This window comes from Prunus mume, linkage group LG1 (assembly GCF_029339155.1).
Source record: "Prunus mume cultivar Tortuosa linkage group LG1, ASM2933915v1, whole genome shotgun sequence".
Taxonomy (NCBI): domain Eukaryota; kingdom Viridiplantae; phylum Streptophyta; class Magnoliopsida; order Rosales; family Rosaceae; genus Prunus; species Prunus mume.
The window spans coordinates 29747980-29769553 of NC_142698.1; the positions used below are offsets into that span (position 1 = coordinate 29747980).

The following is a 21574-nucleotide window of genomic DNA, read 5'->3' on the forward strand; positions in this document are numbered from 1 at the left end:
TGTAAACAAACAGTGTAGTCATTATGAACCCAGAATTTAAACCAAAATGTAAAAGCTTACCCCAGACATTTAGCAACAAGGGGATGACCACATAGAACCAAAGATACCAACTGCAAATGACAGATTCAAAGTAGTAGTGTGATTTATTAACAGAGGGAACATTCCATGAACATCATTTTGAGATTTCATTAAAGCAATGGCTTATAATTAAATAGGAAATTAGTTGAAAGTATAGGCTTTCTATGCCTGTGCTTAATGAAATTTTATGTGATGGATGGGGAAGAGTAAGGCAGTAAGGGCGGCCCTGCCAATGAGGCTCCAGCCGTCACAGGGTTTTGGACTTATCCCCATTTTAGCAGAGACACTGTCTTTTGTTTCAAACATGCAACCTCTTGTGACTCATCCGCAAAGAGTGAGGTGGTGAGCTAACTACGAAATAGAAGCAACTAATGAAAATTAAGGGCTTGATGTAATCTTAACTTGTAACTAACATTATTCCAACGACTCTCTTAAAATCTGCTTCAAGGACACGGATCATGTAATTGTAGAAATTAAATTTTGAACCTCTGCATAAATGGTCCTACAGAAGAATTACCTTAAATCTTGAAACTGGAATTGTGTATTGCAAGGGAGGAAAGAAGAGTCAGAATTAAATAAAAGGTATGATAGAAAATCTAAAAGTTAACAAAACTTATATCAATGAAGCCTAGCCTCACCATCTTATAATCTGCTTTTGTCACAGACCCGAAGAATTGCTTGAAAAATGCCAGCTGAAAAAAGGAGGATCTCTATAAGACATTGGATATGCAACATTGCTTATTAGACATTGGATAGAAAGGGATTTTTCATCAGCTGTTTGATACATCAATTATTGATCAGGAAAGGTTCCTTACAATGCATACTATAGTTTGGTCTCTAACTCATCAGATTTTGATATTATGATCCACTTTTGTCAAAGTCTAAGAAACTATATAAGAATTCTATACTAATATGACTACATGATAAACAAAACAAAGAAAAGGAAGCACATCTGTCATATTGCCCTGCGATGAGATTGATAAAGTACTTCAAGAGTGTTTTAGTTGAGTTTTAAAGTTTGATGGCCAAAGATGTTATGACTCACCAACCAACTTAGAAAAGCTGGATTGTTTCCACCACGAACCCGGATAAAAAGACGGGCGTGTTGATTGCCTTCTCCGAACTGCACACATAATAGGAAAAAGCACTGATGAAGCAATTACAAGTTGGCTATGAAAGAAAAGCTTAGAATTGGCACTTGATAATGATATGAACTCATGAAAAATGTAACATTGCCTTCTTCTGTATAGTACTCATTTGCGACAGAATCCTCCCAATGTTTCCATTCACGAATCTACTTCAATAATGAAAACATGAAAAGGCAAATGTAAAAAAGGAAAAAAGAAAAGTAAAGAATTTGAAAGCACAGAAAATCATGACAGTATAGATATAATTAGTCAATTAGACAGACAAGAACAGCAAAAGGTAATAAATATAAGAAAGTTACCCTTGCCCTTGCAAAAAGAATGGTTAGGATAGAGAAAGTCGCATGCACGGTAGCTAGCACAAAGATGAACAACTGAAGATGCTGCCAAGCAGTGGCGGTTAGCAATGGGACCTTTCCCTGGAAAACAAATTAGATTAAAGGAGAAAATATATCAGATTCCCTGGTTCTTGGGTGTGTGACCACCCGTTGGCAGCACGATATTTCAAGTGCAAGAATGAAGCAAGGGCCATCCATTCAAGACTATACCACTTGATTGAATATGTACTACCCTGTGATGTAATGAAATCCCAAAATTCTTTGAGAACAACTTGAAGCACATATAAACACCCCCCGGTTTACTAACACACAAGAAATAAAAAAATTTATGTGTGCCACCTTAAAATTAGTATTCCAATACCGTCAAACGAGGAAATTGATCAACTATAGGGGGTAGTTGATCAAATTTCAATTTGTTAATCCCCCATTCTTAAGTTCCCTAATTCCTTATTAGTTCCTTCATTCCAATTAACTAAACATGTCATTGATGTATTGTTTATCTTCTTGTAATTCGATTTACAAGGCCTTTAAGATTCAATTCTATCTTAAAGATAGTAGTTTTAACACTACTCTTTGTATCTAGAAAAATGACAACACTCCTCTTTTAGTTGGAATCATTCATTGTACCTGTGAGTGTAAAAGAATTTATAGAATTCAGTTTGGAGTGTGCAAAAGTCACTAGTGTTGAATAATTATTGAGTAATGAAGCTCCCTTTGATATGGTAAGATAAAAATCCATGTACTAAACCATAAACTTACAAATAAAACTATATAAAAATATATACTTTTAGAAAGACAATATTAAAAAGGTATCAATAAATATATATATATAAAATATATATATATATGAAAAGTTTATTTAAAAGGCAAAGAAAGACACAAAAATTAATGATAAAGAAGTACCTCTGAACAGTCGCCCTTGGAGAGAGGACCTCGTTTCTTACAAGGCAGCCAATGACTGGCCTGTTTCTCCGTTATGCAGATTTTGCCTAAACGATCTTCAAACACCGACAGCAGCAGTGCTATAATCCCCAAAACCAACTCTGCACAATATATACACACCGGCGGTGATATATAAATACATATGTCTATGGAACTTCAAATATTCAATATCGATCAATTTGATATCAGTGGAGGGAGGAGGAGGACCTTGTTTAATCTTATGCAACGCCTCAAACACGTTTTCGTGGGTCTTTTTCTTGAGATACTGCATGCAAACAAGTGATTATAAATCAATTAATCTCTCTCTCACACACACAAATATATGCATGCATGCATGACTGATGAGATGAGAACTCAGATATATGTATGTGGATATGCATGTGCCTTGTCAGTGTAGTAAAGGATTCTCTCAACAGCTAGAGAGATGAACACTGCAGCCACCACCCATGTCGGCGTGTACTCTAACGTTGTTTCTCCTTCTGCCATGAATGAACAAGATGATCTATCTTATGTTTCTGTTGTGTCTATTCCAAACACATATTAACTGGTTTCTTGGTCCCTATATACTCCATCCATATACATTGCGGAGACTCCTTAATTTTCTTTTTCTTTTTCTTTTTTGTACATGTAGGACAATGTTGCTCATTTTTTGGGGGTTTCACTGCGCTTGCTATGTCCAAATTGGTCTTAAATTAGGAATTTAGGAGGTGGAAACAAGGAATAGGGTTGACTTGCTGACATGTATTCAGCAATAGAATACTTCTAATAGTTTCTGATTATATGTGAATATATAAAGTTGGCATCTGGATGAAAAATATTACAAGCAAAAAGAAGATGAATCTTCAAAACTACGTGGAACAAGTGATCTTCTCGAGGTTTCCTTCCACTTTCTGCATGTACATCAAATGGCTGAACTTCCTTCTGTTGAAGTTTTGCTGCTTAATTTATCACTTTGGGGTTGAGTGAGACGTTGAGATTTTTCATTTTGGTGACCTCAGTGGCAGTTCAGGCTCAATTTCTCCTGTGGTGCCAACTTCCACTGACGACTCATTAACTGTCACACAAGCCTCTTTGGGATCTACACGTCTCAACGGCTTGTCCTTTTCGCTGATCGAGCCCATCCAATAAGGCCCTCTTGTATATGTTCTTCAAATATAGCCTTCTTGAATGAACTTCCCATCTTCATCATTACAACCAAAAGATAGAAATCTCATTCTAAAATCTGGAAAAGGATAACAAGAAAAGGAATGCAATTGCAGCAGTTCTATTTAATCCTGCAAACCTTACCTGTGTGACAATTGCGTACAGCGGGAAGGTACTGTAACTGCAGACGAACTGAATGAATGCTCTGAGAATGGATATTGGCATTCAGGAAGAAAAGGGAAAAAGGTACATATCAGATTTATGAAACTGTGTTGGGACACACATATGAACATGATTTTACCCAATAATGAGTCTTGGGATAATATAACCGACTTTCCCCATTATGCAGGAATCAAATGAATATTGATACTGCAAGAGATTGAGCCACCAAATATCATAAATCTACCATTACCATTTTGATATGGATTAAAAATTAATTAGTGGGCAATTTTTAGAATCCATTCTCACCCATAACCAGAAGAAATATGCCAGTTGAAAAGAATTTTGGAACAAGATGATATGTATCAGGAAGAGAATCAGTCTGGGCCTGTGGAACCAAAACTGATCATCTGAAGGTTGAACAACCAAGTCCCCTTCGATTGCAACGTGCTTCTCAGCAACCTCATTGGCCAATTGAGTAATAACATGCTCCAACTTAGTGCCAACAGCAAGTAATAGCTGTAGGAAAGAAATCACCATAAATATTAAGTTCCCTATCTTTAGGTTCCTTGGTTCTACATATTTGTGGAGAAAACGCACAAAATTTTGGATGACTGGAAGACAAGACAAATGAGCAAAAATAGACCTCATGCATCAAGTGGCTTCAGTTATACATCACTACTACGAAGAATGAGCATATGCTAAAACAGATACGATCAGATGTGTCAAACCACCAATAATAGCCTTTACCATGTCTTCCCTGTCTCATGCTCTGTAACCCAAATTAACAGAAAGTGCCAAGAATGACTTTCTGAAGCGTTCTGGTTTTCCTTCATGTGAAAACTAGTTTAACTACTCTTCCCCATCACTTATAAGGAGTGATGTGACTTTCTTCATTTGATATGTGCATGTGTGTGTGTGTGTGTGTTAATGTTGAAACTAAAAGACAAGTAAGGCTCAATGATCACTTAGGTAAAACACTTATTAATGACATTCATTTATAGTTGAGAAATTACATAGAGAATCATATCAATGGTTTTATCTTTTTGTAATTATGATATGTTGAAAAAAGTTGAGGTTCCACCCCAAAACCAATTAGCTAATGGCATCAATTGACAATTGGTTGGTGTTAATTTGTTGTTGTAATGATAGGTTTAGATGATTACAATATTTGAACATGTTGGTAAATTCTTTTGAGTGTTTTGGCAGTTGGGTAGTCGAGATGTTCCCTGTCTATTTTCATCGCTTTGTACACATTTCAGGCAATTTTAAAACCCACAGCATCGCGCGGGCACCTTTTGCTAGTTCTATCGAAAAGTCGTCATTTCTAAAATCCCAAGAGATATTGAGTTTTTACAAATGATAACTTTACAAATAAAGATTAAATTCCATGTTTTAAATCCGTCACTCAAACAAGAAACTTTACAAATTCTAGAATATTAATTTCTGTCATTTTAAATATAATATAAATGTTTTGTATTTAGCTTACGGAAACGGAAAACTATATTTTTTATAACACGAACTTCATTTAAATGAAGTTTTACTATTATCTATCTATCACTACGTGTTTGAATGCGAGGGTGAGGTTTCAAAAGGGACCACAAAATGAAAACTTTCATAATCATTTCTCAGTGGCAATTCAGATGCAATTTCTCCTGCAGACTCATTATGTCGTACTTCAGCCAATTGAACTGCCACCGAAGCCTGATCGGGATCTACTTGGCTAGAACCACTAGCAGTTTCTCTCCACGACTTTTTCCTTTTTGCCTCCCGAGTCCACTTAGCAATTCTACTACTTGTATTGATTTCAAATATTGCCGGCTTCATGTGAGTTCCCATCTTCATTTCAAGTAACCAAAAATATCTGAGTCTAAAATCTTCAAAAGGAAGCATAACAAACAGGGAATGCAATTGCAGTAATTCTTTATAATCCTGCACCTCACCTGTGTGACAATTGTGTACAATGGTAAGGTGCTGTAACTGCAGAGGAACTGAATGAATGCTCTGTTTGCATAGGCATGCAGAATAAGAACAAGATTAAAAAATAAATAACATATCAGATTTATGAAACTATCCTTAAATAAATAAATAGGTTTTACCCGATAACAAGTCTTGGGATGATATAATCAACTTTCCCCATCATGCAGGAATGAAATTTATATTGAAACTGCAACACATTTAATCCACCAATTATGATAGAAATGTACCGCGACTAAATTGATCCGGATAAAAAGTCACTACTAGGTAATGTTTAGGTCATAGTCGTACCAATGTCCAGAAGAAAAATGCCAGTTGTAAAGAATTTTGGAACAAGATGATATGAATCAAAAAGAGAAGCAGATCTGGCCTCTTGAACCAAAAGTGATCATCTGAAGGTTGAACAACCAAGTCCCCTTCAATTGCATTGTATCTCTCTGCAACCTCATGAGCCAATTGCGTAATTACATGCTCCAACTTAGTGCCAACAGCAAGTAAAAGCTGTAGGAAAGAAATCAGCATAAATATTGAGTACCCTATCCTATAAGGTTCCCTTTTGTAATTATGAGATTCTTAGGTCAAATAAACAAAAGATAAAAGCATTCTGCTAATGTGTAATTCATGCTCCACTAGATATTTCTCGACATACAAACATCATCTATACTTATTAAGTTTAGAGCACGCTTGTTAAGCATATAGCACGCTTGTATCACATTGCAGTGATAGTCATACATATTGCATGCAAGTCATGTTATAATATCCAAAACTGTGATAAAGACAAAATCATTACTGCATTAGAACTATAGATTTGGAAAACTTACAATGAGAGGGATGAATGACATCCAGAAATAGGCATGCCAACCTGCATGAAAAGTGTTGATAATGATCTTCATGGAGCAGGTCAAAAATGCAGATGAAGATTATGGCATGTCGTTATGGTGGATATTTTAAGCTCCAAATCCAATAACTTCTGATTCTTGTCAATAAAACACCAATCTCACTTTGCCTTGGTTGATGCATCAAGTGATTAAGGACTCAAGACCTCTACCATAAACTATCAATCTCACTTTCATGCCCCAAAGATCGAGCATCTTATGGAAAGCAAATGAGTTGTACAATTTCCTTATCAATGTATTCAATTCCATTCTAAACATGGTAGCTGACAGTGCAACCCAAAATTTTACTAAGAAAGAAAAATAACAGTGTAGTCATTACAAACCCAAAATTTAAACCAAAATGTAAAAGCTTACCCCAGACATTCAGCAACAAGAAGATGACCAAAAAGAACCAAAGATGCCAACTGCAAATGACATTTAAAAGTATTAGTGTAATTTATTAACAGAGGGCGGATTCCATAGATATCAATTTGATCTTTTATTTAGACAACGGCTTATAATTAAATAGGAAATTAGTTAAAGTATAAAAAAATTAAATTTTAAAAAAAATTGCCTCTGTTTCATGTGCTTGTTTAAACCTTAAAATTTAAGATATTTATTTTATGTTATGGATGGGAAAGAGTAAGGCAATAAGGATGGCCCTGTCAATGAGGCTCCAGCCGTCACAGGGTTTCGGACTTATCCCCATTTTAGCAGGGACATTGTTTTCTGTTTCAAACATGCAACCTCTAGGTTGCTGCTCATCCTCAAAGAGTGATGAGCTAACTCCGAAAAAGAAGCAACTAATGAAAATTAAAGCATGATACTTGTAACTAACCTTATTCCAACAACTCTCTTAAAATCTTCTTGAAGGACACGCATCATGTAGTTGTAGAAATTATACTTTGAACCTCTACTGAAATGGGCCTACAGAAGAATTACAATAAATTTTGAAGCAGGAATTGTGTATAGCAAGGGAGGAAAAAAGAGTCTGAATTAAATAAAGGGTCTGTTATAAAATCTAAAGGTTAACATAACTTACACGCATGAAGCCTAGTCGCATCATCATATAATCCGTTCTGGTCACAGACCCAAAAAATTGCTTGAAAAATGCTAGCTGAAAACAGAGGATCGCTATAAGATGGGGGAGAGAAATATGCAACATTGCTTAGTAGACATTGGAGAGGGCATTTGTCATCAACCGTTTGATACATCAATTGTTGATCAGGATAGGTTCCTTACAATGCATACTTTAAACTAGCTTGTTTGATCAGATTTTGATATTATGATCCACATTTGTCAGAGTCTCATAAACTATAAGAATTCTATACTTAAATGATAAACAGACAAGAAAAAAGGAAGCATCCGCCATATTGCCCTGTGATGAGATTGATAAAGAGTTTTTTAGGTTCTTTATTGAAGTTTAAAGTTTGACGGCCGAAGATGTTATGACTCACCAACCAACTTAGAAAAGCTGACTTGTTTCCACCATGATCCTTGATAAAATTACGGGCGTGTGTGGATGAACTTCTGAAAACTGTACCATTGCGTTCTTCTAAATAGTCTGCGACAGAATCCTCCCACTGTTTCCATTCACGAATCTACTCCAATGTTGAAAGCACAGAAAATCATGACAAGATACAGAATTTGAAAGCACAGAAAATCATGACAAGATACAGAATTAGTCCATTAGACTGACAAGAACAGCAAAAGGTGAGAAAATATGAGAAAGTTACCCTTGCCCATGCAAAAAGAATGGTCAGAATAGAGAAAGTCGCATGCACCGTAGCTAGCACAAAGATGAACATCTGAAGATGCTGCCAAGCAGTGGCAGTTAGCAATGGGACCTTCCCCTGGAAAACAAATTACATTGAAGGAGAAAATATATCAGATTTTCTAGTTCTTGGGTGTGTACTGTGACCGCCCTTTGGCAGCAAGATATTTCAAGTGCAAGAATGAAGCAAGGGCCATCCATTCAAGACATTAAACAACTTGAAATTAGTAATCCAGTTAATACCTTTAAAAGAGGAAATTGATCAAATAGGGGGTACTTGATCAAATTTCAATTCATTACTCCCCTATTCCTAAGTTCCCTCATTTTTCTTATTAGTTCCCTCAATCCAAGTAACTAAACATGTCATTGATGTATCGTTTATCTTCTTGTAATTTGTTTTACAAGGTCACCCTTTAAGATTCAATTAGTTGGCAACGAAACCACTAGTGTAGTGGTTTGAAGTAATTGCTCTTCCAGGCAAGGTTCTGGGTTCAAGTCTTAGCATCCGTGTTGTGTGTAAGAGTTTTGTATATTATCGCCCCTCTCAATAGGAAAGGTTCTCATAAAAAAAAAAAAAAAAAAGATTCAATTAGTTGGAATCATCCATTGTACCTGTGAGTGCAAACAAATTTATAGAATATTCAATTTGGAGTGCAAAAGTCACTAAAGTTAAATAATATCAATAAATATATATATATATATATATATATATGAAAAGATTATTTAAAATGGAAAAGAAAGAGACAAAAACTAATGATACAGAAGTACCTCTGAACAGTCGCCCTTGGAGAGAGGACCTTGTTTCTTACAAGGAAGCCAATGACTGGCTTGTTTTTCCGTTATGCAGATTTTGCCTAAACGATCTTGAAACACCGACAGCAGCAGAGCTATAATCCCCAAAATCAACTCTGCACAATGTTAAATATACACCGGCGGTGATATATAAATATGTCCACGGAGCTTCAAATATTCAATATCGATCAATTTGATCAGTGGATGGAGGAAGAAGGACCTTGTTTAATCTTATGCAACGCCTCAAACACATGTTCGTGAGTCTTTTTCTTCAGATGCTGCATGCAAACACCTGATTATAAATCAATTAATCTCTCTCACACACACAAATATATGCATGCATGCATGACTGATGAGATGAGAACTGAGATATATGTGGATATGCATGCCTTGTCAGTGTAGTAAAGGATTCTCTCAACAGCTAGAGAGATGAACACTACGACACAAGACACCGCAGCCACCACCCACGTCGGCGTGTACTCTAATGTTGTTTCTCCTTGTGCCATGAATGAACAAGATGGTCTATCTTATGTTTCTGTTGTGTCCCTTCCAAACACATATTGACTGGTTTCTTGGTCTCTATATACTCCATCCATATACATTGCGGAGGCTCCTAAATTTTCTTTTTCTTTTTCTTTTTTGTACATGTAGGACAATGTTGCTCATTTCGTGGGGGTTTCACTGCGCTTGCTATGTCCAAATTGGTCTTAAATTTGGAATTTAGGAGGTGGAAACAAGGAATAGGGTTGACTTGCTGACATGTATTCAGCAATAGAATTCTTCTAATAGTTTCTGATTACATGTGAATATATAAAGTTGGCATCTGGATGAAAAATATTACAAGAAAAAGGAGATGAATGTTCAAAACTACGTGGAACAAGTGATCTTCTCAAGGTTTCCTTCCACTTTCTGCATGTACATCAAATGGCTGAACTTCCTTCTGTTGAAGTTTTGCTACTTAATTTATCACTTTGGGGTTGAGTGAGACGGTGAGATTTTTCATTTTGGTGACCTCAGTGGCAGTTCAGGCTCAATTTCTCCTGTAGTGCCAACTTCCACTGACGACTCATTAACTGTCACACAAGCCTCTTTGGGATCTACGCGTCTCAACGGCTTGTTCCTTTTTGCTGATCGAGCCCATCCAATAAGGCCCTCTTGTATATGTTCTTCAAATATGGCCTTCTTGAATGAACTTCCCATCTTCATCATTGCAACCAAAAGATAGAAATCTCATTCTAAAATCTGGAAAAGGATAACAAGAAAAGGAATGCAATTGCAGCAGTTCTATTTAATCCTGCAAACCTCACCTGTGTGACAATTGCGTACAGCGGGAAGGTACTGTAACTGCAGACGAACTGAATGAATGCTCTGAGAATGGATATTGGCATTCAGGAAGAAAAGGGAAAAAGGTACATATCAGATTTATGAAACTGTGTTGGGACACACATAAAAACACACATATGAACATGATTTTACCCAATAATGAGTCTTGGGATAATATAACCGACTTTCCCCATTATGCAGGAATCAAATGAATATTGATACTGCAAGAGATTGAGCCACCAAATATCATAAATCTACCATTACCATTTTGATATGGATTAAAAATTAATTAGTGGGCAATTTTTAGAATCCATTCTCACCCATAACCAGAAGAAATATGCCAGTTGAAAAGAATTTTGGAACAAGATGATATGTATCAGGAAGAGAATCAGTCTGGGCCTGTGGAACCAAAACTGATCATCTGAAGGTTGAACAACCAAGTCCCCTTCGATTGCAACGTGCTTCTCAGCAACCTCATTGGCCAATTGAGTAATAACATGCTCCAACTTAGTGCCAACAGCAAGTAATAGCTGTAGGAAAGAAATCACCATAAATATTAAGTTCCCTATCTTTAGGTTCCTTGGTTTAGTCTACATATTTGTGGAGAAAATGCACAAAATTTTGGATGACTGGAAGACAAAACAAATGAGCAAAAATAGACCTCATGCATCAAGTGGCTTCAATTATACATCACTACTACGAAGAATGAGCATATGCTAAAACAGATACGATCAGATGTGTCAAACCACCAATAATAGCCTTTCCCATGTCTTCCCTGTCTCATGCTCTGTAACCCAAATTAACAGAAAGTGCCAAGAATGACTTTCTGAATATCGTTCTGGTTTTCCTTCATGTGAAAACTAGTTTAACTACTCTTCCCCATCACTTATAAGGAGTGATGCGACTTTCTTCATTTGATATGTGCGTGTCTGTGTGTGTGTGTTAATGTTGAAACTAAAAGACAAGTAAGGCTCAATGATCACTTAGGTAAAACACTTATTAATGACATTCATTTATAGTTGAGTAATTACATAGAGAATCATATCAGTGGTTTTATCTTTTTGTAATTATGATATGTTGAAGAAAGTTGAGGTTCCACCCCAAAACCAATTGGCAATTGTTGGGGTGTTGTAGTCCAACTCCTTATAAACCCAGGCTTGCTCCCCTAACTTTTCAATGTGGGACAAATACTCTCGACATGCCCCCGCACGTGTGGCGAACTTTCAAGCCTAACACGTGAACAACACATATTGGGTGACGTGAGAGCATGTGTGGCTGTTGGGCACAATATGTGAAGCCTTGCTCCCATGAAGGAAGTTGAGGTTCCACCCCAAAACCAATTGGCAATGGGGCGAATAGCCCAACTCCTTACAAACCCAGGCTTGCTCCCTTAACTTTTCAATGTGGGACAAATACTCTCAACATGTAGTTGATTAATTATGCAAACATTTTAAGTCAAATAAAGTTCATACACAAAAAAGGCATTAAAAAGCATTTTGAGTTTTAGAGCACATATCGCATCATACATCAAAGTTGTAATAAAGAAAAAATCAGCACTGCATTAGAAGCATAAATTTGGAAAACTTACAATTAAGGGAATGAAAGCTATCCAAAAATAGGAATGCCAACCTGCATATAAAGATAATAAGTGTCAGTAACGACCTTCGTTCAACAGTCTAAAAATGCAAGTGAAGATTATGGCAAGTCTATATGCTGGGTTCCTGTTAAATGCCAATTCCATCAACTTCGGATTCTTGTCAATAAACACCTCTACCATAAATATCTATTTCACTTTTAGGCAAGGAGATGGGGTTATCTTATGGAAGGAAAATGAACTGTACAACTTGCTTATCAAAATATTCATTTCCATTTAAACATCGTAGAACAACAGTGTAACCTTTAATGAGCTTAGCAGAATTTTATTGAGAAAGAACAAAAACAGTGTAGATGAACCAAAAATAAACCAAAATGCAAAATCTTACCCCAGACATTCAGCAACAAGAAGATGACCACAAAGATCCAAAGATACCAACTGCAAATGATAGTTCAAAACTTACAAAGATCCATAGAGTAAGAATGATTAATTAAAAGTAGTATGTTTTATAAACAGAGAGAACATGGAAGAGACATTTGAGATATTTTCGCTGCACTTGATGTGCTTGTTTAAACATTTGAGATATTTTTTTGCAATGGATGGGAAACAGTTGGGAGAAGGTCATCAGATGCACATAGCCTTATCCCCGTTTTAGCAGAGGTGCTCTTGTTTGCTTCAAACCTGTGACCTCTAGGCTGTGACTTTATCCTTAAAGAGTGAGGCAGTGAGCTAACCTTGAAAAAGGAGCAAATAATGAAATTAAGAGCATGATGTGATACCTTATTCCTACTACACTCTTAAAATCTGCTGCAAGGGCACGTATCATATACTTGTGGAAATTAAATTTCGGATTTCCCCTGCAATGGGTCTACCAAAGAATTAAGTACCATAAATTTTGAGACAGGTATCGTGTGGAAGCAAAATTTATAATAGAATTACAGGAAAAGAAGAAACAGAATTAAAGAAAACATATGATAGGAAATCTAAAAATTAAAATACTTACCTGAACGAAGCCATGTCGCATTGTCAAATAATCTTCCTTGCTCACAGACCCATAAAATTGTTTCAAAAATGCAAACTGAAAAATGAGGAGCCATGAGATGATGGATCAAAATGTGCGATATTGCTTATAACACATTGCATAGGCAGGCTTTTGAAATTAGTGTTTGATATATCAAATTATTGATAAGGAAAGGTTCCTTACAGAGCATAGTATATTTTCCTTCAATTAGTTTGTTTATCAGATTTTGATATTATGATCCACATTTGTCAGAATCTCAGAAACTCTTAAGAATTCTTGTCACTGAAATATAAAAGTGATATAGAAGAAAAATTATCTGTAATGTTTCACTGTGTTAAGATTGATGAAATACTTTAAGAGTGTTTTAGTTACTTTAGTTAAGTTTTAAACTTTATCTACCAGGAGGATGGAGCAACTTGATGCAAAAAGATATTATGACTTACCAACCAACCTATGAAATCTGAGATCCTTCCAACACCCAGAAAGCGACTCCTGATAAAACCATGTTCATGGACGGCAATGACCTTCCTTTTCAAAACTGCGCACATAATATTTTAGTAATAAAAAAATATTTTAGAAAAAAGCACTCACCAAGTTGGCTATGAAAGAAAAACAAAAGAATTTGAAGCACTTGAGATATGAAGCTATGATACTATGAAGAATGTAATTGTTAACAGCATTACCTTCTTCTGGAAGGTAATCCCTTTTGATAGAATCCTCCCAACGTTTCCATTGACTCATCTACTCCATTGAAAGCATAGAAAAGAAATTTTCTTTTTTTTAAATTAATAAAATAACAATTTGTAAGCACAGAGAAACTTGATGGCACATAGAATTAATCAATTAGACAGACAAGAAGAGTGAAAGATCAGAAGTTACCTTTGCCTTTGCAAAAAGAATGGTTAGCACACAGAAAGTTGCATGCACCGCAGCTAGCACAAAGATGAAGATATGAAGATGATGCCATGCAACGGCGGATAACAATGGGACCTTCCCCTGGAAAATAAATTGGATAAAAGGATAATATATCAGATTTCCTATTTCTTTGGTGTGTGATCACCCTTTGATAGCATGATATGTCCAGTGCAAGAATGAAGCAAGGGGCATCTATAAGCCATTTAAGACGTAAAATAACTCAGTTGGATATGTACTACTTGGTGACGTAATCAAATGCCAACATTATTTGAGAGCAAGCAAGCACACACAAACACACTCAGGGAAATTACCCTAACAATTTATAATTAAAGGCTTTCTTTAGGCAGGCATCTACTCCCATTTTCTTTTTTTCTTTTTCTCTTTCTTTTATCAAACCAATGAATTTGAAAAGAAAATAAATCATGGCAAGTTACTCTGAAGTTTCTCTCTGCCCAAAAATGTGGACGGTTCAAAAGGATGACATAAGAATCTCCAAGTTCACTTGTAAAGAATATCCTCAGGTGAAAATTTCTTGAAACCTCCCTATTGCAAGACCTAAACTTTCCCAGGCAACTAGCTAATCTTCTTCCAAATGTCCGGTGATACTTGCTGAACTGCCCTCTATGGCAGTATAAGCATTGAGCTAATCTGAGTTTAGGATAAATAAGCCTTGTGTTTTAATTGTGTATGCACTTAGTCTATTAAATGACAAGTGAGAGGCCTTCAATATGTAAAGGCTAAAATAGCCATATGTAGCAACTTTAAGAATAGCTAGATGTGAGGCTGAGATCTAATATGACGCGTGTGGATCTAGCTAAGGCTAACGGTTATGAGATGCGCTTTGGCGTGCTCATTTTTCATTAAGAGAAATATTTCTGCAGAGAGAAGGAGAACTCTTCATTCATCATCATTTTCATACCCAGATAAACACAAACTCTAACATGGCCTCAGAGCCAGGTTCGATCAATTGAATCTAGGCATTTTTCAAAATTGTGAAATCGAGCTACATTCACACTCGTTCCAGTTCAAGTGAAGTCGCCGGAACTCCTTAGAATCCGATTTCGATTTGTGTTCGCAGCATCTAAGCTAAGAGATGGCTGGATTTGGAAGTTCTGAGGTGAGAACTCCGATCTTCTCTAGTGAGAACTACGAGTTCTAGAGAATCAAGATGGTGACGATCTTCAAATCTCATGGGTTATGGAAATTAGTTGAAAAAGGGGTTACGACCTCAAATTCAAACAAGAAGAAGAAGGCTGAAGAAAGCACAGAAGAGGAACGATGAGAAAATAGTGGCTGCATATATGCAAGATGCAAAAGCTCTGGTTATTATCCAAAGTGCAGTCTCGGATCAAATATTCCCTTGAATTGCCAACGCCGATTCAGTAAAGATGGCATGGGAACTGTTATACGGAGAATACCACGGTGGTGATCAGGTACGGTCGGTTAAACTCCAAAATCTTTGACGTGAATTTGAGTATACTAGAATGCGTGATGATAAAACATTATCTGGGTATCTTACACGTCTGAATGAACTGATTAACCAAATGAAGACGTTTGGTGAAGTGTTATCTAATGCAAGACTTGTGCAAAAGGTCTTAATCAGTCTTAGCAAACCCTATGATCCCATCTGTCTTGTGATTGAGAATACGAAATGCATAGAAACGGTTGAATTACAGGAGGTTCTAGCAATTATTAAAAGCTAGGAATAGTGTTTTGATATGCACACTGTTGATGCTACTGATAAGGCATTTACCTCCTTCTCTATGAGCTCAAAAGGGCAACAAAACTTAACTCTCAGTCCAATGGTCTTAAGTCTCAAAAGAATTGGAATCCTAAGGGGAAACTATGGGAGTCAAAAGGAAAGTCTCAACATAACAATCCTGCACCAAATCACAGCTTCAGTTCATCACAGCCAGCAAATCAAGAAGTTGTAAAGCCTCAGTGCAAAGTGTGCTCAAAGTACCATTTTGGAGAATGTAGATATAAAGGCAAGCCAAAGTGTTACAATTGTGACCGATTTGGTCACTTGGCTAGAGAGTGCACTGCAGGAAAATCTGTGCACAAGGCTAACTGTGCAAATCAAGTGGAGATATCTGGTAATCTATTCTATGCTAATTGTGCAACTACAAAGCAAAGGTGAATGGAAATTGGTACATTGACAATGGATGCAGCAACCACATGACAGGAAATGTCAATCTTCTTGTTGATGTGAGAACCAATGTGGCAGGAAAAGTGCAAATGCCAACTGGTGATCTAGTTAATGTGGCAGGAATGGGATCTCTTATGATTGATACAACTAAAGGAAGGAAATATATCAAAGAGGTGATGTATTTACCAGGGTAGAAGGAGAACTTGCTAAGTGTTGGTTAGATGGATGAGCATGGGTACTACTTGTTGTTTGGAGGAAAAGTATGCAGTGTTTTTGATGGACCATCACTTGATATCTTGGTTATAAAAGTGGGAATGAAAGAGAACTGATGTTATTCTCTGCACTTAATGCATGATGATCAGATGATGTTAAGGTCAAGTATCACTCCTTGTACCTGGACTTGGCACAAAAGGCTAGGTCATCTCAATCTCAAGAGTCTTAAGCAGCTTAGGGAGAATGAGATGGTACATGGTCTTACACATCTTGAAGATGTTGATGGTGTATGTGAAGGATGCCAACTTGGAAAATAGCATCGAGATTGGTTTCCAAAAGAGCAAGCTTGGAGAGCAAATAGTCAACTGGAGCTAATACACAGTGACTTGTGTGGTCCCATGCAAAATGAATCAATTGCAGGGAACAAATATTTTATGCTTCTTATTGATGATCACACAAGGATGTCATGGGTTTATTTCCTAAGGCACTAATCTGAGGCTCTAAATTGTTTCAAAAAGTTCAAAGCAATGGTGGAATTACAGTGTGGTTTCAAAGTGAAGTGTCTCAAAAATGACAGAGGGGGTGAGTTTGTGTCAAATGAGTTTGACAGGTTCTTAGAGACTGAAGGAATTCAAAGACAGTTATCTATGGCCTATATCCCACAGCAGAATGGAGTAGTGGAGAGAAAGAATAGAACAGTTGTAGAGATGGCTAAGGCAATGCTTCATGATAAAAGTATGCCATACTTTCTGTGGTCAGAAGCTATACATACAGCTGTTTATATTTTAAACAGGTCACCTACAAAATCTCTTGGCAATCTAACTCCATTTGAGGCCTATAGTGACAGAAAACCAAGTATTGGTCATTTAAAAGTGTTTGGATCGCCTGTTATGTGCATGTACCAATTGAGATAAGACAAAAGCTCGATGCAAAGAGTGTCAAAGGTGTGTTTGTTTGATATGCAACACGTGAGAAGGGATACAAGATATTTGATCCATGCACCAAGAAGTTAATGTTGTCAAGAGATGTAGTTTTTGATGAAACTATGTCCTGGAATTGGAATGAAAATTCAGAGAATTTTGTTGCTGTGACCTACATTCAAAATCAATCTGAAAATGTGCTTGGTGTGAATTCACGTGGTTGAAGGAAGTCCCTCTAGTCCCTGTACTCTTTCACATACTGAAGAATAAGAAAGGATCATCCATGAGTCAGCAAAGATTTCACAACCTTATGATCATACCCCAGTGAAGTAGAGAAATATAAGTGACATTCTGGCACAGTGCAATCTTTGTATTGTAGAAACTAAGAAATATGAAGAAGCTGCACAAGACAAGGCCTGGATAAAAGCAATGGAAGAAGAACTGTCAATGATTGAGAAAAATGGAACTTGGGAGCTTGTAGAAAGGCCAAGTGATAAGTAAGTCATTGGAGTGAAATGGGTGTTTAAAACCAAGCTGAATTTGAATGGCTCAGTACAAAAGAACAAGGCAAGGTTGGTTGCCAAGGGGTATGTGCAGAAACCAGGAATTGACTACAATGAAACTTTTGCTCCAGTTGCTAGATTGGATACAATTAGAACCTTGATTGCTCTTGCTGCACAAAAAAGCTGGAAGTTGTACCAACTAGATGTTAAATCTGCATTTTTGAATGGAAAATTACAAGAAGAGGTGTATGTTGACCAACCTGAGGGATTTATACTTGATGGCAAGGAGGACAAGGTCTACAAATTGCACAAGGCCCTTTATGGACTAAAACAGGCACCTAGAGCCTAGTATGGAGAGATTGACAACTATCTCATTCAATGTGGATTTGAGAAAAGCTTGAGCAAAGCAACTCTCTATACTAAGACAAGGGGAGATAAAGAAATCCTAATTGTATCTATCTATGTGGATGACATAGTATATACTTGAAACAATGAAAAAATGTTGACATAATTCAAAGAAGATATGCAGGTGAAATATGAAATGACAAATTTAGGACTTCTTCATCATTTCCTAGGAATGGGAGTGATACAAACTGATTCAAGCATTTTCATTCATCAAAGGAAGTATGCTTCTTCCTTGTTGGATAAATTTGGCTTAAAAGAGTGCAAATCTGTCTCCATCCCTCTTGTTGCTACTGAGAAATTAAGCAAAGATGATGGAAGTGGTGCAGCAAGTGAAGAACAATATAGAAAGATTGTGGGAAGTCTGTTATACCTCACTGCTACAAGGCCGGATGTGATGTACGCAGCTAGTTTACTAGCTAGATATATGCATTGTCCTACCAACAAGCACTATGGGATAGCCAAGAGAGTGCTCAGATATGTTAAAGGGACACTAGATTATGGTTTAAAGTATGAGAAAGGCAAGAAGGCAGTCCTAATTAGATATTGTGACAGTGACTGGGGAGGTTCCATTGATGATAGCAAAAGCACATCCGGCTATGCTTTCTCATTTGCAAGTGGAGTTTTCTCATGGGCATCTATTAAGCATAATTGTGTTGCACTCTCAACTGCGGAAGCAGAGTATATCTGTGCATCAAAAGCTACAACACATGCTATCTGGCTCAGATTTGTTCTGGAGGATTTTGGGGAACTACCAACAGAAGCAACTCCTTTGCAATGTGACAATACATCTGCAATTTCAATAACTAAGAATCCAGTGTTTCATCAACAGACAAAACACATTGACAAAAGGTACCACTTCATCAAAGATGCTTTGCAGCAAGATGTTATTGATCTGGTCTATTGTCCTACCAAGGATCAAGTAGCAGACATCTTTACCAAAGCTTTACCGAAGGAAAGGTTCAATTACCTCAGAGATAAACTTGGAGTTATATCAGCTCAAAGCTTAAAGGGGAGTGTTAGTGTATAAGCATTGAGCTAATCTGAGTTTAGGATAAATAAGCCTTGTGTTTAAATTGTGTATGCACTTAGTCTGTTAAATGACAAGTGAGAGGCCTTCAATATGTAAGGCTAAAATAGCCATATGTAGAAACTTTAAGAATATCTAGATGTGAGGCTGAGATCTAATATGACGTGTGTGGATCCAAGCTAAGGCTAACGGTTATGAGATGCTCTTTGGCATGCTCATTTTTCATTAAGAGAAACATAGTCCTCTCTGCTTTTCTGCAGAGAGAAGGAGAACTCTTCATTCATCATCATTTTATTCTTTCTTCTTCATTTTCATACCCAGATAAACACAAACTCTAACAATTTTATGGTAATTTCAAGAGAAAGGGATGATGAGAAGATTTCATTTTTTGCACACAAATCATACAATACACTCGTGGCTGCTGCTAAGATCAATGTTTGTTTAATGGTACCAATATCACCTTGATCCATCCATGAAACTAATCATAAATTCATAACTAAATCGAAAAGCAACCACTTTTAGTTGCAAATGGGATATTGGCAATATGTATAATCAATAAAAAGAAAAAGGGGAAAAAGCACCTCTGAACAGTAGCGAGGAGCAGTAGTACTAGTACTCATGTCTTGTGTCTTACAAGGCAGCCATTGGCTGCCCTGTTTCTCCGTTATGCAGATTTTTCCTAAACGGTCTTGGAACGTCGTCAGCAGCAGTGCTATAAGCCCCAAAAGCAATTCTGCAACGTGAATGTACATCATCATCTAGTTGATTGTAATTCATTATACGCATATATCTACAACAGAAGGGTAGGCCTCATATATTCACTATCAATTGGATCAGTGGAGGGTGGACCTTGTTTGATCTTCTGCAAGGCCTCAAAGACAGGTTTCTGGGTCTTTTTCTTGAGATACTGCAAACATTTAATCATTTTATTTATAAAAAACCCATCATTGCAATTTGCAGATATGAAGTATACATATGATTCTTTATAGCATAGATCAGTTGCAAAAACCTACACAGTAACTTACTGGAGGATCCATATAAGGCCGAGTGAAGGCCATTGCCCCCACTCAACCTTCTTTCTACCCATTGAATTGACCCAAGAAGCTGCTCGATAAAATGCCTCAAAGAAGCTGAGGCAAGCGCAAGCACGAAAGCAAGCAACTGAAATTTACTTAGCCTCTTCATCTCAACCCACCAAAAAAACAATTCCTAGATAAATATATATATGCATGAAATGAGATGAGATGAGAAATGAATGCATGCCTTGTCAGTGTAGTAAAGGACTCTCTCGACGGCTAGAGAGATGAGCACTACGACACTGCACACCGCAGCCACCACCCATGTCGGCGTGTACTCCAAGGTTGTTTCTCCCTCCGCCATGAAAGAACAAGATGATGATCTCTCTGTCCTCCAAAGACAGGTTCCAGCTGGGTTGACTTGTTGACTTGATTTCTTGCTCTTGGTATACTGATTTGGTCAATTTTATAAGGTATTTCCTACTCCCACTGCATGTATATTAATATAAGTTGTTTTTTATTACTTTTTGGTTTGGAGGCCACGTGAGTGCCTCTTAGTATTGTCCTCCGTTTCTGGTTCCACCATTGTAGCAACGTCCAAATTGTCCTCCGTTCGTACTGGATCTGGATGGAGGTTGACATGAGGAACAACAGGTGGGGCCTTGGGTTGACTTGTTGACTCTTTGCATTCATGGTGTTATTTCGGGTTAAGGAAAGAAAGAAAACTGGAACTATGTCCCGACTTAAAAAAAAGGTTTCCAAAACAAAACCTACATAAGCGCAGCCCAAACTTAAAAAAGGTTCCGTATACACATGCTGCCCACCCGAGTCCCATATCTTCTCCCTCTTGGCTATATGCAGCATCATCTTCTTCTCTCTCTTAGCTTCATATTCTCTTCTTTATCTTGGGTTGGGAAGCAAGATCTTGGGTTGGGCGGCAGCAACATCTTCTCTTTGGCAGTAGCTTCTCTTACAGTGATACGGTACTACCACGTGGCAGTGCCAGGTGGTAGTACGGACTAATAGAATTATGACATCTGGCACTACTGTTATTAGAGAGAGAGAGAGAGCGGTTTCATTAGCACGAATATTAACGCCGTTTACTCTCTTCCTTTTTTTTTTCTTTTTTTTTTTTTTCTTTCAAAGCAAAGTAACCCTAACACATGAATTGTCATTGGAGTATGCACCAACACTCAGAAAATACTTCTGCAGCCGAAGAAAAGGACCACCTGCCGCCCCAAAAAAGTAAAAGACTTGCCTTTGAC

General features: G+C 37.1%; 3 protein-coding genes and 1 long non-coding RNA gene across 5 annotated transcripts; all 4 read right to left on the reverse strand.

Annotated features, from left to right (window-relative positions):
- Positions 1–1525: 1525 nt before the first annotated feature.
- Positions 1526–2802, reverse strand: LOC148921550 (uncharacterized). The gene is made up of 3 exons (XR_016123561.1): positions 2711–2802; positions 2465–2604; positions 1526–1642 (listed from the first exon to the last, which is right to left on the reverse strand). It is a non-coding gene; the product is annotated as an uncharacterized LOC148921550 (long non-coding RNA).
- Positions 2803–3229: 427 nt separating this feature from the next.
- Positions 3230–4370, reverse strand: LOC148921551 (MLO-like protein 1). The gene is made up of 4 exons (XM_089041530.1): positions 4115–4370; positions 3948–4015; positions 3791–3851; positions 3230–3683 (listed from the first exon to the last, which is right to left on the reverse strand). The coding sequence occupies exons 1-4, from the start codon at positions 4343–4345 to the stop codon at positions 3591–3593; spliced, it is 453 nt and encodes a 150-aa protein (XP_088897656.1). The 5' UTR covers positions 4346–4370; the 3' UTR covers positions 3230–3590.
- An 872-nt stretch (positions 4371–5242) lies between these two features.
- On the reverse strand, positions 5243–9822 carry LOC148921552 (MLO-like protein 1). Of its 2 annotated transcripts, XM_089041520.1 has the most exons (12): positions 9444–9822; positions 9200–9339; positions 8394–8510; positions 8115–8258; positions 7700–7774; positions 7496–7584; positions 7033–7082; positions 6604–6644; positions 6074–6283; positions 5905–5972; positions 5749–5809; positions 5243–5644 (listed from the first exon to the last, which is right to left on the reverse strand). In XM_089041520.1, the coding sequence occupies exons 1-12, from the start codon at positions 9505–9507 to the stop codon at positions 5366–5368; spliced, it is 1338 nt and encodes a 445-aa protein (XP_088897646.1). In that variant the 5' UTR covers positions 9508–9822; the 3' UTR covers positions 5243–5365. The 2 variants fall into 2 exon arrangements, with proteins under 2 accessions (XP_088897646.1, XP_088897652.1); XM_089041526.1 differs by lacking the exon at positions 5749–5809 and having other exon boundaries at positions 5525–5748.
- A 142-nt stretch (positions 9823–9964) lies between these two features.
- On the reverse strand, positions 9965–20971 carry LOC103326788 (MLO-like protein 1). The gene is made up of 14 exons (XM_008229032.3): positions 20557–20971; positions 20143–20200; positions 19875–20026; positions 14041–14157; positions 13845–13902; positions 13605–13699; positions 13144–13218; positions 12920–13008; positions 12529–12578; positions 12135–12175; positions 10867–11076; positions 10700–10767; positions 10531–10591; positions 9965–10423 (listed from the first exon to the last, which is right to left on the reverse strand). Exons 1-14 carry the CDS (start codon positions 20671–20673, stop codon positions 10223–10225), a joined length of 1392 nt encoding a protein of 463 aa, XP_008227254.2. The 5' UTR covers positions 20674–20971; the 3' UTR covers positions 9965–10222.
- Positions 20972–21574: the final 603 nt, after the last annotated feature.

Bases quoted from the DNA above. Each gene is read 5' to 3' on its own strand.
- LOC148921552 (XM_089041520.1), bottom strand. From the start codon at position 9,507: ATGCAGCATCTGAAGAAAAAGACTCACGAACATGTGTTTGAGGCGTTG. The intron at 7,585-7,699 runs GTAAGTTATGTT...ATTCTTCTGTAG, and splicing joins TGCGACTAGGCTTCATGCGT to GCCCATTTCAGTAGAGGTTC. The intron at 7,083-7,495 runs GTTAGTTACAAG...TGTCATTTGCAG, and splicing joins AAGAGAGTTGTTGGAATAAG to TTGGCATCTTTGGTTCTTTT.
- LOC103326788 (XM_008229032.3), bottom strand. From the start codon at position 20,673: ATGGCGGAGGGAGAAACAACCTTGGAGTACACGCCGACATGGGTGGTG. The intron at 12,176-12,528 runs GTAAGATTTTGC...CTTTATATGCAG, and splicing joins CTTGTTGCTGAATGTCTGGG to GTTGGCATTCCTATTTTTGG. The intron at 10,768-10,866 runs GTGAGAATGGAT...AATCTCTTGCAG, and splicing joins CATATTTCTTCTGGTTATGG to TATCAATATTCATTTGATTC.
- LOC148921551 (XM_089041530.1), bottom strand. From the start codon at position 4,345: ATGGTGATTTCTTTCCTACAGCTATTACTTGCTGTTGGCACTAAGTTG. The intron at 4,016-4,114 runs GTGAGAATGGAT...AATCTCTTGCAG, and splicing joins CATATTTCTTCTGGTTATGG to TATCAATATTCATTTGATTC. The intron at 3,684-3,790 runs GTAAGGTTTGCA...GTAATGATGAAG, and splicing joins TGTACGCAATTGTCACACAG to ATGGGAAGTTCATTCAAGAA.